Below are 12,642 nucleotides of genomic sequence, written 5' to 3'. Positions count from 1 at the left end.
TGACCCATTCACGGACATCCAATTCACCCTCCAAAGCACATCGTGGCAGTGATTGATGCTTCCAATTGGAGGCATGCTGAATAAATCATGAAAAGGTTCAAGGTGAATGTTTTGTTTGTTGCCATTTTTGTTATTTCGTTACCCTCGATTGAATGCTGGGTCGCCATTTCAGAGTCGGGGCAGGATTGTCGACTGTAGTTTGCTCAACCTAGCGTGAGGTCACATGACCTGAGGTTGGGTGATGCAGATGTTTCATGGAGTGAGTCAACAGAACAGAAATATCGGATTCATTTATGCCGTGTTGCATCTGCTGAATATATTAAGGCCGTTTCGCTGTCCTCATTCATGATATTTTTTGTCAAGATGTATTTTAGAGAATCACAGATCTTGATTTTATTTATTTTTTTCCCCCCTGTTTATGTAGACAATGTTCCCAAGTCGGACAAGAAGGAGGAGCAGCCCAAGGTGGACCTCAGAGATGCAGCTGAGCAGAAGAGCGTAAAGGTTGACTTTTCAATGAGTGAGACGGCAGACAAGTTGGAGAAAGATTTAGGGACCGACAAACAAAAACAATCTGATTTGTGGAAAGAGCACGAAAATGTTCAACAGAAGGAAAAAGCGACGGAAAAGCTTACAGAGGAAAAAGATCTTCCTGCGAAAGAGAAAACCACTGTGAAAGTTACCGAGGAAAAAGATTCTGAAAAAGTTGAGAAAGAGGCAGTGAAAGTGAAAGAGTCTGGAAAAGTGAAGGAGAAGCAAGCGGAAGAAAAAACAAAAGAGCCAGAGAAAGTAGAATTAGTCCAACAGAAAATAGAAAAAGTCCCCGCAGACAAACTGGTAAAGACAGAAACATTTGACAGGGCAGAAAAAGACGAAAAGATGGCCATGACTGACCAAGTCGAGAAAAAAGCAGACCTTCCGGTCAAAAGTGTCGAGAGCAAAACCACCGAGAAGGCGGGAATGACAGAGGTGAAGGACGGCAAAGAGCAACACGTCGAATCCAAAGTGGGAAAAAAACCCGAGCATCCGCCGACACCTGTCAAATTTGACGCCTCTCCTGACAAGGCGGAAAATAAGGCCGGCGTGGCAGCTGATGTGGAAGAAGCCACAAAAGCTTCCACTCCCACGCACAAAACCGAGAAAGAGGATGTCGTTGAGAAACTCTCGGAGAAGCCGGCGGAGGCAGCAAAGCAGATAAGCGGCAAGGAGGAGAAGCAGGAGAAAATACAGAGTGACAAAAAAGCGCTGGAGAAAAAGGATGACAAGAAGGAGAAGGCTGTCAAGGCAGATGGAGGAGAGAAGGCCAAAAAAGTCAAATCTCCCACCAATGGGAGCAGCAAAGACTTGCCGAGTGCAGACAAGAAGACTAAGGTAAGAATGAATGGAGATGATCTTTCTGACTATAGTTTGTCAGCACACAATAAGTTTGCCAACAAAGCACAAATTCAATCTCAGTTTTCATTTTCTCATGAAGGTGATTTTAAGGCCCTAGTGATCATAAACGGTTCGGCAAATAAACGAATGACGTGGTTGTTTTATTATACACCACATAATAAACCCTTAACTAGGCCTAAAAATGTATTGAAGACAAAAGCCAAGCAAGTTTTAATTTGATTTTGCTTTCAGCTTTTGCTTTTTACAATGACTGCACTGCACAGTGGAATCTCAAGAAGTGACTTCAAAACTCATTAAATGTGTAGAGAATTTTAAGATGTATGTTTTCTTTTATAGTAGTGCAAATGGAAAAATAAGTCAACCAATGTTAATAGTTAATGGTAAAAGTGAATGATTACTTAGTGAACAAAGTCTAACAAATTAATTCTTTGGAAGTCCCTCTGAATTCAAAATGGATGACCCGATTTCTCGGTTCCACCGATGACAGTACAGCGCAACTTCCTATTATTTTAATACATATCATCATTTCAGCCAGTTTGCATTTTTATTGCTGCTTCTGCTGTTATTATGATTTGCTTTCTTTTATTTTCACTGCTTTATATTTTATTTATATCTTTTTATTTGCCTGCATGCATCTTCTGTCTCGACCACGCAACTCAGCTTGCTGCCGGGGCAACAAAACCGAGCAGCATCTCCAGAACACGACAAGTCCCAGCCGCTGCTGGTAGCGGTTCTGCTCCAGCACCTACTAAGCGCCCCACACCCACCTCAGTCACATCCACCTTAGATAAAAAAACAACAACCAGGGCCCCGGTGGCAGCCGCTGTCGGCCCAAAGCGGCCCTCTACAAACACTGCCAGCCGCCTTGCATCCTCGGCCACAACCGCTACACGTGATGTTAAACCCAAGGTAAGCCATCAGGACATGAGTTCGTTCGGCTGCTAATATTTTGTGCATATTTTAATATGTATACATGGTTGAGTTGAAGTCTATCAAAAAAAAAACTGTAGAGTGGTAAGGCAGCCAAATTTGTGGTAGCAAATCAACATTTAAAGTAATTCTCTCAAATCGATTATCAAATTAATCGACAGCTATTTTAATAATCAAGTAATTGTTTAGAGCCATTTATTACCTTAAAATGGTCCAAATCCGAAAATGAGAGCAATTATTAACATTTGTATTCATTCGTGAAAAAAGATTATCCTCTGTGTTTAATAAAAACTCAGAATCGTTTCTGATTAATCGATGGCATCATCGACAGAATCATCGACAATGGCAGCCCTATTCCAATGCAGACATTGTCCAAGCTCTTAGTGGTTTAGCTGCAAATAAATAGTAAGTTCCTCATTACGCTCTGGATTGGCTTTGTGTTTGTCTCTTGTTTTTAATGAGCCATTAAACGTGTATTGCTCAAAGTCCCGGGGGGCAGAGAGATGCCGTGCCAATGTAGCAAGAGTCATAAAGATCAAACTGCTTTTAATGAAAACCACCAGCATGTTCACTGCTAAAATCTACTTGAAGAGCTGACTTCACTCATGTAGTCTCTAAACTCAAAACAATTGGATAGCTCACTATATTATTAGTTTAATAATCCATGCACAGTGAACCCCCATGAACTTAGAGTTTCCTTGAATGAGTTCTGTGAACGTAAAAACGGGGTTATTGAATATAGGTCGCTCGAAATAAATGCAAATTCCCAATCAAAATATGGATGCCAAGAGTGCTGAAATCAGAATTGACTCATTTGATGTTGCCATTTGTGCTCTTTGTCCCCCTCTTTCGGTGGCCTCCATAACCACAGCACGCAGTGACAGCGCCGATGATAAATAGACGGGCTATATTTAGCAGTCCAATGCCCACAGGTGCAGACAGGGTGACTGGGTTCGTCGTGGCCAGCTTGTAGTAGGAGGAGCTCAGCTGTATGTGGAGCATGGCATCATCCCTCGGAATTGCGGGATATGAAGCTGAATGAAATGTGCAATTTCAAAAACAAGGGCTAAATCTGCATCGGAGATGCCTGGTTGACCCAAATGTTTCTGTTAAGTCAGGAATCAAGACAATAATTACATCATGGCCTTTTTATGTGTTATGTTTTTCTGTGTTGTCACGTTTGTTGTTCGTATCTGACACCTTTTATTTGAATTTTGTCGTCCCCTCTGTATTACCAGGCGCCCGCAGAGAGGCGCCCCCCTGTGCCAAAGGCCAGCACTGCCAGCTCAAGTCAAGCCGGCTCCTCCAGCGCTACCAAAAATGGAACCACCGCAACCAGTAAAACGACCACATCGACACGCACAACATCCCGCACGACGACCGGCGCGGCAACCAAAAAGCCCTTGGGTAAGGTGGAACTTTTTATTATAATGTGACTTGACAGCTTGTTTCTCGAAAGCTGATTTGACATATTTGACCTCGCCTGCTGAGGTAAGTTTAAAAGTTGAGATCTATCTGGCTGCCCATCACTGTCTGCTTCAATTAGTTAACTGCCATCCATCATGTTACATTAAGATCTACGACCAACCTGGAAAAGTGCAAGACAGTTTAGAGATTTGGATTCGGAAATGCTTATAATTTTGAAAACGGTCCTAAAAGCACGGATTGACTTTTCATTGTTTTCTAATATTTTCCCATAATTGGGGTTAGCAATTCCGGTGCTGTCAATTGCAAATTAGCATTGCTCTTTTATATTCGGCAATTTGACATGAATCTCTTTTCCTTAATGATTCATTTTCTGTTCCAAGCCTCCAAGACAGACGGCCAACCGAGTGTGGAGAAGAAGCCCAGCACTCTCAGGACTTCCACAGGTACAGATAAAAAAATCCTTGCTGTATATAATATGACAAAAACATCAAATTGATCATCTCAAAATCAGCAATATAACAGTGATTAAAATGATTTTGCTTTTAAAAAGCTGATAATAGTTCCTACTTCCAGACAGAGTGACTGTGCACTTTCTGCTTTTTTTTTCCTCCTTGCATTACTTCTAGTTTGTCTCATCTCTCAAAGCTTTTCCTCATCCTGCAGACAGATGAGTTTACACTATAGCTGCCGAGAGTGTGACACGAGCACGCTCCCGCCAGTGACAATGCTGGATGGCTTAGAGAACAGGGTGAAAGAGTTTATTGCCAAGTTAAAAACCTTCGGCACTGCAGGCTAAGGATTACTGTCCCGCTGCCGTTGACAGCAGTTCACAGTTCCTGCTGATGCAGCCCGGGGGCTGTTTAATCTGCCGTGGTACTTAGAGTCAGGCAAAAAAAAAAAAACACTAAGGTGGAAGCAAGGAAAGGATTTCCTCCATTTAACACATCTTAGTCAAAGCTGGAAATGCGCACGCGGCTCCCGGGAGAGATTGTGCTCTGCATATCTCGGCATTCGGAAAAAAAAAACTGCTGTGCTCCAAAATAGATGTGAATGAATATATTAGAATTAATGCAAATGCTGTACTGCCTCCACATTCCCTGCTTGATATTCGTGTAATGGCTAAAAAAAAAAAAAAAAAAGAGTACACACGTGAGAGGGAGAAAAATAGACCTGAACGTTTCTACCATTAATATCTGTTTTATTCATAATTATTACCGTAATTTTCTGACTATGAATCGCGGGTCTTTCTCATAGTTTGGGGGGGGGGGGGGGTGGGCGACTTATACTCAGGAGCGACTTATATACATATATATGTTTTTTTTCTACTTTTCTGGGCATTTTATGGCTGGTGCGATTTATACTCCGGTGCGACTTATAGTCCGAAAATTACGGTATCTGTTTTTAAATTAAATTGGATTTCTCATGCATTTGTCACTTTTATAGCAGACTCCACCAAACCCAGGAGCAGCACCACCACAATGCGCAGCTCCACTTCCACTACGACCACCACCGCCGCTCGCACCCGCACCGCAGCCCCCAAAACGTCCGCAGCCTCCAGCGCCGGCACAGAGAAAAAGCCCCTGGTCCCTCGTGCTCCCAGGACCACTTTCTCTGCGACAACCACGACAAGCACCACAAGGACCACGGCTCGCCCCGGAACGGCTCCCGCCCCCGATATCCACAATGTCCGCTCAAAGATCGGCTCTACGGACAACATAAAACACCAGCCGGGGGGTGGGAAGGTAGGTTAAGTGCAAATTACAAATCATCAGTTAATTGTATTATTGTAGTTTTTTTTTTTATGATTTTATGATTTTTTTTATGAATTACCAACAACCAAAAGAAGTCCTCCCTCCCATTTTTTTTTTTTTTATTTGCTTGTTTTGACTGTTCCCGCTCAACCCACGTGTGCTCCTCTCTTACCTGTTTTCCAAGCTTAGCATTACTTATGAAAAGTAAAGATCAGATTTCTCATCGTTCCCACAAGGTGATGCACTAAAAAAAAAATCCATCATGTTTTCATCACCTCTCTTGACACAGTACCAGTCATGATGGCCTGATCAAGATTTTTTGGCTCCTGATTTCATCCAATTTTTTTTTTTAAATAAAATAACTAATTGCGGCAATGAGCTCCATTAAATCCGCTGTTGGTCCTCGTCCACCACCTCCTCTTCCTGTATGTGGTTGACCCCCGGGGTGGGCCTGTCTCCCCAGGTGTCAGCTGCCTCTAAGGGCAGGGTCCCCGCCTCCAAAGAAAAAAGCCAGGTCAAAGTGAGTTCCTTCGCCATCCTCCCCCACCCGCCATCTTCTTTTCCTCCCTCATCTTCTCACTCTGTATTGTTTGCATTTTCTTTCTTTGCACACCCTGTTATTTGCTTTATGTTGATTTATTTGAAGAGCTAGACAAGAGTGTGTCAACTCACAATTTCAATACCAGCAATTGTAATATTTTTATATTTAATGCAGATGTCTACAGGAGTATTAAGGTCATGTGATCGATTGATTTCCCCAAGGGAACCTTTCTGTCTGCCTTTTTCCTAGCTAGCCAAACCTATGTACAAAAAAAAAAAAAAGAGGTCATTTCTTTTTCCCCTTCCCCTCTTTCCTTTCTTGTGTTTTCTTCTCTAATCACCTCTCGCCGCTGCTCTCCTGTCCACCCGCCGCTGCTGTGCCCGGCTCCGGTTTAGGTTCAGATAGTCTCGCAAAAATTGGACTTCAGTCACGTCGGCGCACGCTTGGGCTCCAAGGACAATATGAAGCATGTTCCTGGTGGAGGGAATGTAAGTAGCCAGAGAATATCAGTGGAGGGCTATTGATGAAATACTTAAGACACTCTTAGGGAGCTTGTTGTACTTTAGTGGCAGAATCAGATGATAGCGTCGACCACCGGCACCTTTGAAGCCTTTCCACAAAGTACGGCTCTTGAGAAGTCAAGAGTGAGGTCTAAAAATAAATACGTGAGCCAAAGAGTGCCTTGCTTCTCGAAATTCTTCCCACATCGCCCCACGCTATCCTGCTGCCGTGATCTCATTAACGCCAAACGAGCCGTGTTGTCCCCCATCTTGCTGCTTGAAATGATCTTCTCCAACTGTCTCCTATTTCTGTTCATCCTAATTCAGCGTACCTTATAATCGGATGTTGGATTGAATCTCCGATTGTATTTGCATTAAATGAGAGTTAAAATGTCCTCTATGATACTTGACAGGTGCAGATTCTCAACAAGAAGGTCGATTTGAGTAAGGTGACGTCAAAGTGCGGCTCCAAGGACAACATCAAGCATAAGCCCGGTGAGATTGAAAAATCTTCGTTTTGCCCGGAAATAGAAATTTGTTGAGTACTCGCTAGACAGAACAAAATGTTTGGTCCACCATTATTCTGGAATAAACCATCAGTGATTACCTATTTGTGCTGCAGGAGGTGGTGACGTGAAGATTGAGTCGCACAAAATCAACTTTAGGGAAAAAGCTCAGTCCAAAGTGGGTTCATTGGACAATGTGAGCAATTCACCTGGTGGAGGAAGCGTCAAAGTGAGTCTGGTCATTTTATCAACAACAGCTAATAATAGACATTTGTGCTTATTTATGGACATCTTTTGAATTCTATTTTTGTTTTCTAACAACCTAGCGATATGATGTAATGCTTCAAGCTCGGATCACTTTTTTGTGCTTCTAGGCTGAGGGACCCCAGGAGACAGGTGAGGGTGTCGGGACAGCATCGCTTGGTCCAGAGTCTGGGCAGGTGGGGAGCCCTGCTGCCCATGAGAATGGGCTGAAGGATGTGGCTCCTTGTGAGGGTCTCCAGGAAGCCCAGGCTTTGGTTTCCCACATCCCAGAGACAAGTAAGTCTGACTTGCAGGGTAATTGCTAGCTAATGGTGGTTTGAGGGGCAAAACCAGAATGGTGGTTTTTTTTTAGGGTGCACTTTGTTCTGAGCTCCTGGTGGCAGTCTCGCATAGCTGCTCACGGCAATATCTTTTGACTTCTTATCTTGCAGGCATTTAATTCTGCTGTCTCCTCTGCCCTCCTCATCTCATGGCCCTGCCCTTTTCTGTCCCCCTCGCGCCTCATCCTCCTTTCTTTTTCTAACATTTCTGCTGCAGATTGAGTCTTTTAAGCTCAACTTCCGCGAGGTGGCTCGCTCTCGCACGGACCACGGCGCCGACATCACCAACTGCTCCTCCTGATGACAAGAGAACCCCAACACCGCACCCCCAAATCTGTTCCTGTAGTGCACGCCACAAGCTACATCCTTACAGTGTCCAATATGGCGTCTTTATTTTATTTTTTATTTTTAGTTTGCCAACCAGACTTCCCCCTCCCCAACTTTACATATCCTCCTCAATAAGCTCTCATATCTCCGCTTAAGTGTAACAATAATTCATTCATTTCCTCACCATTTCAGTCTAGCTTAGCAACATAAACGGGATGACAAAAACACACGAAAAAAAACCAAACATTTAGGCTGTTTAACTCTTTGTGATAGTGTTTTGAATGGCAACCCTAAAAAGTAGTTTAATGGGGTCCTTTATTGATTACCTCTTACCTTTTTAATTCTAACGTTTATTTATTTGTTATTTGCCGTTTCTTGACATTTATTTTCAGAAAGTCCTGGGACAACTCACATTATTTATCATTCTATACCATGCTCAAATTTTTATTTGTATTTTTTTTCCCCGCCCAAAAACGAATTTGCCTTTTTTCTAAAATAAAGATACCACTAGATGGCGCTAAATTGTAAATATCTATGGGAGAAACTAAGGCACAAAATGAAGTTGGAGAGTTATTGTAAAAGATGTTAAGAGGAAAGTGAGCCAAGTAATGCGGTTAGATAGCAAGATGCTTGCGTGTGTGGTTTCTCAATGGATTTTAGGGTCACAGTAGTTGGAGGGGATTTATTAAGGCCATCCAGAGGGAGATAAGGAAAGTGCTTGGAAGAATATGTGCCTCTTCCATGACTATTCAGTCATCTCGGAAGGAACCGCTTGTCCAAACTGGCAGAAATAGTGGCGTGTAATTTAATTTGAAACCAGGACTAAATGGATCATATGATTCAGAAGCTTTTTTTTTTTTTTTTTTTAATCCCAAAAGTGAGTGACAGGAAGGGGAGTTCGTTTCAAATCATTTTGGTTTTACATTTTTGCTTCCAGGATTAAATCGAGCTAATACAGGAGATTTATAACAAGTGGCGGCATGTCTTGAGTAAGAATACTTATTATCTGCAGTTTTAAATATAGCATTCGAACAATATTCTGTCATGTTAAGAGTTTAATCTGCTTTGGGGTTGTTTTTTTGGGCCACCTGGAGGTAGAAGAACCTCTAAAATGTTTTTTTCAAAGACGGATGGCAAGTTAATCAAACAGTGGAAAAGTATAACTGTTAAAAATACAACACAATCCAGCAGTAATTTGTTCAGATTTGTTTTGTGCAAAATGTTTGTTTCATGCTTAAGTAGCATTTTCATTATTTTAATTGTGAAGTTAACCACTGTTGATCATGTTAAGTACCTAATGTTTGCTCAAATGGGAGTTTTTTTTTTTTTTTTTTGCTACAAATGGGAACGCGTAGAAGTTCAGTTTCCGATTGTCATGTTTTTATTCTGCCGTCACAAAAAAAAAGAGTAAAAGCAACAAAACTACAAAAAAAATATTTGGATTGGCGCTGGTTTTGTGCAACTTGAGAGGCATTACCAAATGTTTTTTTTTTTTCAGTTGAATTGTTTAATTGTAGTCAAAATACACATTTTCCACAAGAAATGTCATTGGAATTTTAAAGGGAATTTACAATCTGTACAGATTTATTCTTTTCAGTTCTACAATTTGATAACAAAAATCTGAAAATTCTGTACCAAAGGTGAATTGAATCCACTTTTAAACACTCCAGAATTGTTTTTGAAATTGTCGCTTTAATGCACAAACACAAACATTGCACCTTAAATAGCAAACCAAAACATAATCCAACAATATCATTCTCAATATGTTATTTTCATGATGATATGCACAATTCATCATTAATTGTAAACAAATACACACGCATCAGGATGTTTTTAAAGCAGTTTCATTTCATTTGAATAATTTGTGAGAATTTTGCATTTCTTGCCATGTTATAGCCTTGCCTGTACCCCTTTTTTTTCTTTTGTTTATTTTGATGGATGTTTGTTTTTGCTTCTTGCTCCTTTGAGACTGCACACAGATGTATATAGGTATTTTATTGCTGATGCTCTCTCAGAAAAAAAAAAAAAGAAACGAACAACACCAACAGCAGGGGTTTAGCGGTCAACTCTTAGCTTGGTTTCGAAACGGGAAGGATGCTTCATCATTATCATTTAACGAGTTATCTGCCGAAAATAACTGTTGTCAAATGTTAGCCTTTTTCATTTGAAAGGGGCCCTTGAAGTGAAACAATGTCTTAGACATATTGAACTTTTTTTTTTTTTTTTTTTTAATTTATCATTGTGTTCCTGTAGCCTCACAGATGGTGTGCTCTCATGTTTGAAAATATTCTCAAAACAAATGTAGACCACGAAAATAACAATAGGGATGGGCATCTGTTATTCATGAAGTATTGCTGACTCTCAAAGGGTTAACCCTTTAGCAACCAATGTTTAGTTTACATTTCTTTTGTGCAGTTCTAACCTGGAAAAAAAACGATTGAGTTTTCGTTTGATGTTTTTCTAAAACTAGCATCGCCTACAAAAAAAAGCCCATCCCTATTGCGCAACAACCTGGTTGGGTTTAAAGGATAACATTAGATTTGCAAGTTGAAATTGTTCATTGTTTCAAACAGACTGTTGCTGTGTAGGTTTGGCTTTTGTAACAAAGGCTGCTGTGTCATCTTAGCGAAGAAGTGCTGTGGAGCTTCGTCTTCCACCCCGGCACTCATAGTAAGCAAGTGTAAACCTAATAGCTCCTTAATAGCTGTCGTAAACCTGCAGAGCATGCTGACAAAACAATAGGATATGTTCAGTGGACGTACTTTGTCATTGACAGAATCTCCTTGTTTCTGTGTCGCTTTTTCTCTTTATTTTATTTTTTTTGGTTTGAAAATAAAGTGTTCATTGTGACTACCTGTTAATTAGTGATGTCACAATTAAACAATAAATGAAAAAGTGATTAAAAATCTCATTCCCCTGATATTCATTTATCTTCTCATTACCTGATTTTATTGTGTGAAGAGCTTATTGCATGAACACCCACACTGAACCAGCAGATAGTTTCAAACTTTATTAGTTTTTATTTATTATATTCAAACATGCAAAACATTGTGTAATGGTTGGTCGATGGCCATCTCCTCCCCGTCTGGGTGTTATCGCTGAGTGCAGGTGACCAGCCTCAGCTGTCTGGCGGTTGGGTCCGACCACCGGGCCGGGGTGTTATTCTCGTTCCTCACCGACCTCGAGATGTTCTTTTGAGGTGTCCTCCCTGTCTGGGCCGATGATACATCCTTGGGGTGTTCTTGCCAGGTGTCCTCCCTGTCTGGACCGATGGTACCTCCTGTTCCACAACACTTCGAAGAAACCAACTTTGTGCAGTTTGCCTGCACATTCTTTACAACCCACGATGCGACGACACGAGCACACCACTAGTGGAAATTATATTGATATGATAAGTCTAACGTAGCCTCAATAAAATATGTTTGCAAACTGCCAAGAGCACTTTTCCCTTTAAAAAGTATCTTAATTTAAAAAAAAAAGTGAAAAAAAAAATGGAAAGACTATGTACCAAATTTTCTTTTTGTTAAACTATCTCCTTGACAGATTTAATGATACACACCTATTTTTAACACTATTTAAAATCGAATAGCAAATTATCAAAGGACCGAAACTGTAATAGAATACTCAATTTAGAGCATTGGCGCCCTCTGCGGGCAACATGTTGTACTGCACCTATCCGGCTGAGGTCTTTTGACCACAACTTCTGAAACTCATGTCTTATCCCACTAGCTAATTCACCTGGAAACCGTCAAATAACTCAAAGCACGGATTAAATTATCTTTACAAGATATTACGTCTCATTAAATTTGTTGATCTTCTCTAGTCACTAAAGGGATAATACTAAAGATAAAAAAGAAGGAAACGTAACATGCAGTACCTTTCGAAAATATGTTAGCGTTTAGATGTTCAGATAGACGACGTGTTGCCTCAACTCTTGTAGTTTGGACATCAGCTTTTACGTGGAAAACAAACAAAACAACATACAGGTCAAACGCATTTTTCTTGATTAACGTTTGATCGGCAGTTGTGGGCGGGGTCATTGACAAGCTACCTTTGTTGATATTGTTCTACGATAGCTAGCTAGCAACAAACAAACTCGAGGAGCTCGTCTCGTAATTATGCGCCTGAATATTTACATGTAAACGGAAAATAGAGAGTTTAAAATTGGTTGCAATACTCACTCAAAACAGTTAGTAGTCACTGGTAGAACTTGCTTTACATTGAACTGGCGTGCCTACGGTAAGAGAGAAAGCTCAAATCACAATAAAACCAAACGCGTTCTTGCCAAGGGTCCTTATTTTGTCATTGACGCAGCAGATATTGCGTTTTAAACGTTAATATTCATTTCCTTTCAACAATTCGAAGATGTCATTACTGTAGCATCGGAGTGTTCTCAGTTCCCAGCACTTTTGAGAAAATTAGGTAGGCATGAGTAGAAAAAAAAAAAGGAATTTCAAGAGACCGTTTTAATAACAGGCTTTTTAAATCACCTTGCCCATTCCTCCTTGCAGAATTGCACAAATTCAATCTAATTGTTGTTGTCACTTGCTGTGAATAAAAATAAACTACAATAATAGTTAAATCATCAACAACACTTCAGTGAACGATTCTAAAGATTCAGTTCACCTAAAAGAACTGAAATGCACATCACTAATCCTTACTGTTGTATTGGGATTCTAA

At 40.8% G+C, this 12,642-nt stretch overlaps 1 protein-coding gene and 1 long non-coding RNA gene across 11 annotated transcripts in view; one reads left to right on the top strand and one right to left on the bottom strand.

The window, feature by feature from the left end:
• LOC133143845 (microtubule-associated protein 4) overlaps positions 1–10,873 on the top strand; it is a 35,003-nt gene extending 24,130 nt beyond the window's left edge. For 4 of the 9 annotated variants that reach the window (XM_061266040.1, XM_061266045.1, XM_061266036.1 and 1 more), the window contains 11 exons: positions 425–1,371; positions 2,056–2,304; positions 3,564–3,732; positions 4,134–4,196; positions 5,197–5,495; positions 5,968–6,024; positions 6,441–6,533; positions 6,959–7,040; positions 7,168–7,280; positions 7,426–7,591; positions 7,747–10,873. In XM_061266040.1, the coding sequence (XP_061122024.1) occupies positions 425–1,371; positions 2,056–2,304; positions 3,564–3,732; positions 4,134–4,196; positions 5,197–5,495; positions 5,968–6,024; positions 6,441–6,533; positions 6,959–7,040; positions 7,168–7,280; positions 7,426–7,591; positions 7,747–7,754 (2,246 nt within the window). In that variant the 3' untranslated portion in view covers positions 7,755–10,873. The remainder of the gene's footprint in view (positions 1–424; positions 1,372–2,055; positions 2,305–3,563; positions 3,733–4,133; positions 4,197–5,196; positions 5,496–5,967; positions 6,025–6,440; positions 6,534–6,958; positions 7,041–7,167; positions 7,281–7,425; positions 7,592–7,746) is intronic. The other 5 variants (XM_061266039.1, XM_061266038.1, XM_061266041.1 and 2 more) reach the window with 5 other exon arrangements.
• Positions 10,874–10,959: 86 nt separating this feature from the next.
• LOC133143849 (uncharacterized) lies at positions 10,960–12,558 on the bottom strand. 2 transcript variants are annotated; one of them, XR_009710495.1, is made up of 3 exons: positions 12,453–12,558; positions 12,144–12,196; positions 10,960–11,914 (listed from the first exon to the last, which is right to left on the bottom strand). It is a non-coding gene; the product is annotated as an uncharacterized LOC133143849 (long non-coding RNA). The 2 variants fall into 2 exon arrangements; XR_009710494.1 differs by lacking the exon at positions 12,453–12,558 and adding an exon at positions 12,338–12,403.
• Positions 12,559–12,642: the final 84 nt, after the last annotated feature.

Source organism: Syngnathus typhle, linkage group LG19, assembly GCF_033458585.1.
Source record: "Syngnathus typhle isolate RoL2023-S1 ecotype Sweden linkage group LG19, RoL_Styp_1.0, whole genome shotgun sequence".
NCBI lineage: Eukaryota > Metazoa > Chordata > Actinopteri > Syngnathiformes > Syngnathidae > Syngnathus > Syngnathus typhle.
The sequence above is the reverse complement of the archived record's forward strand: the minus strand, read 5'-3'. Positions and strand labels throughout refer to the sequence as shown.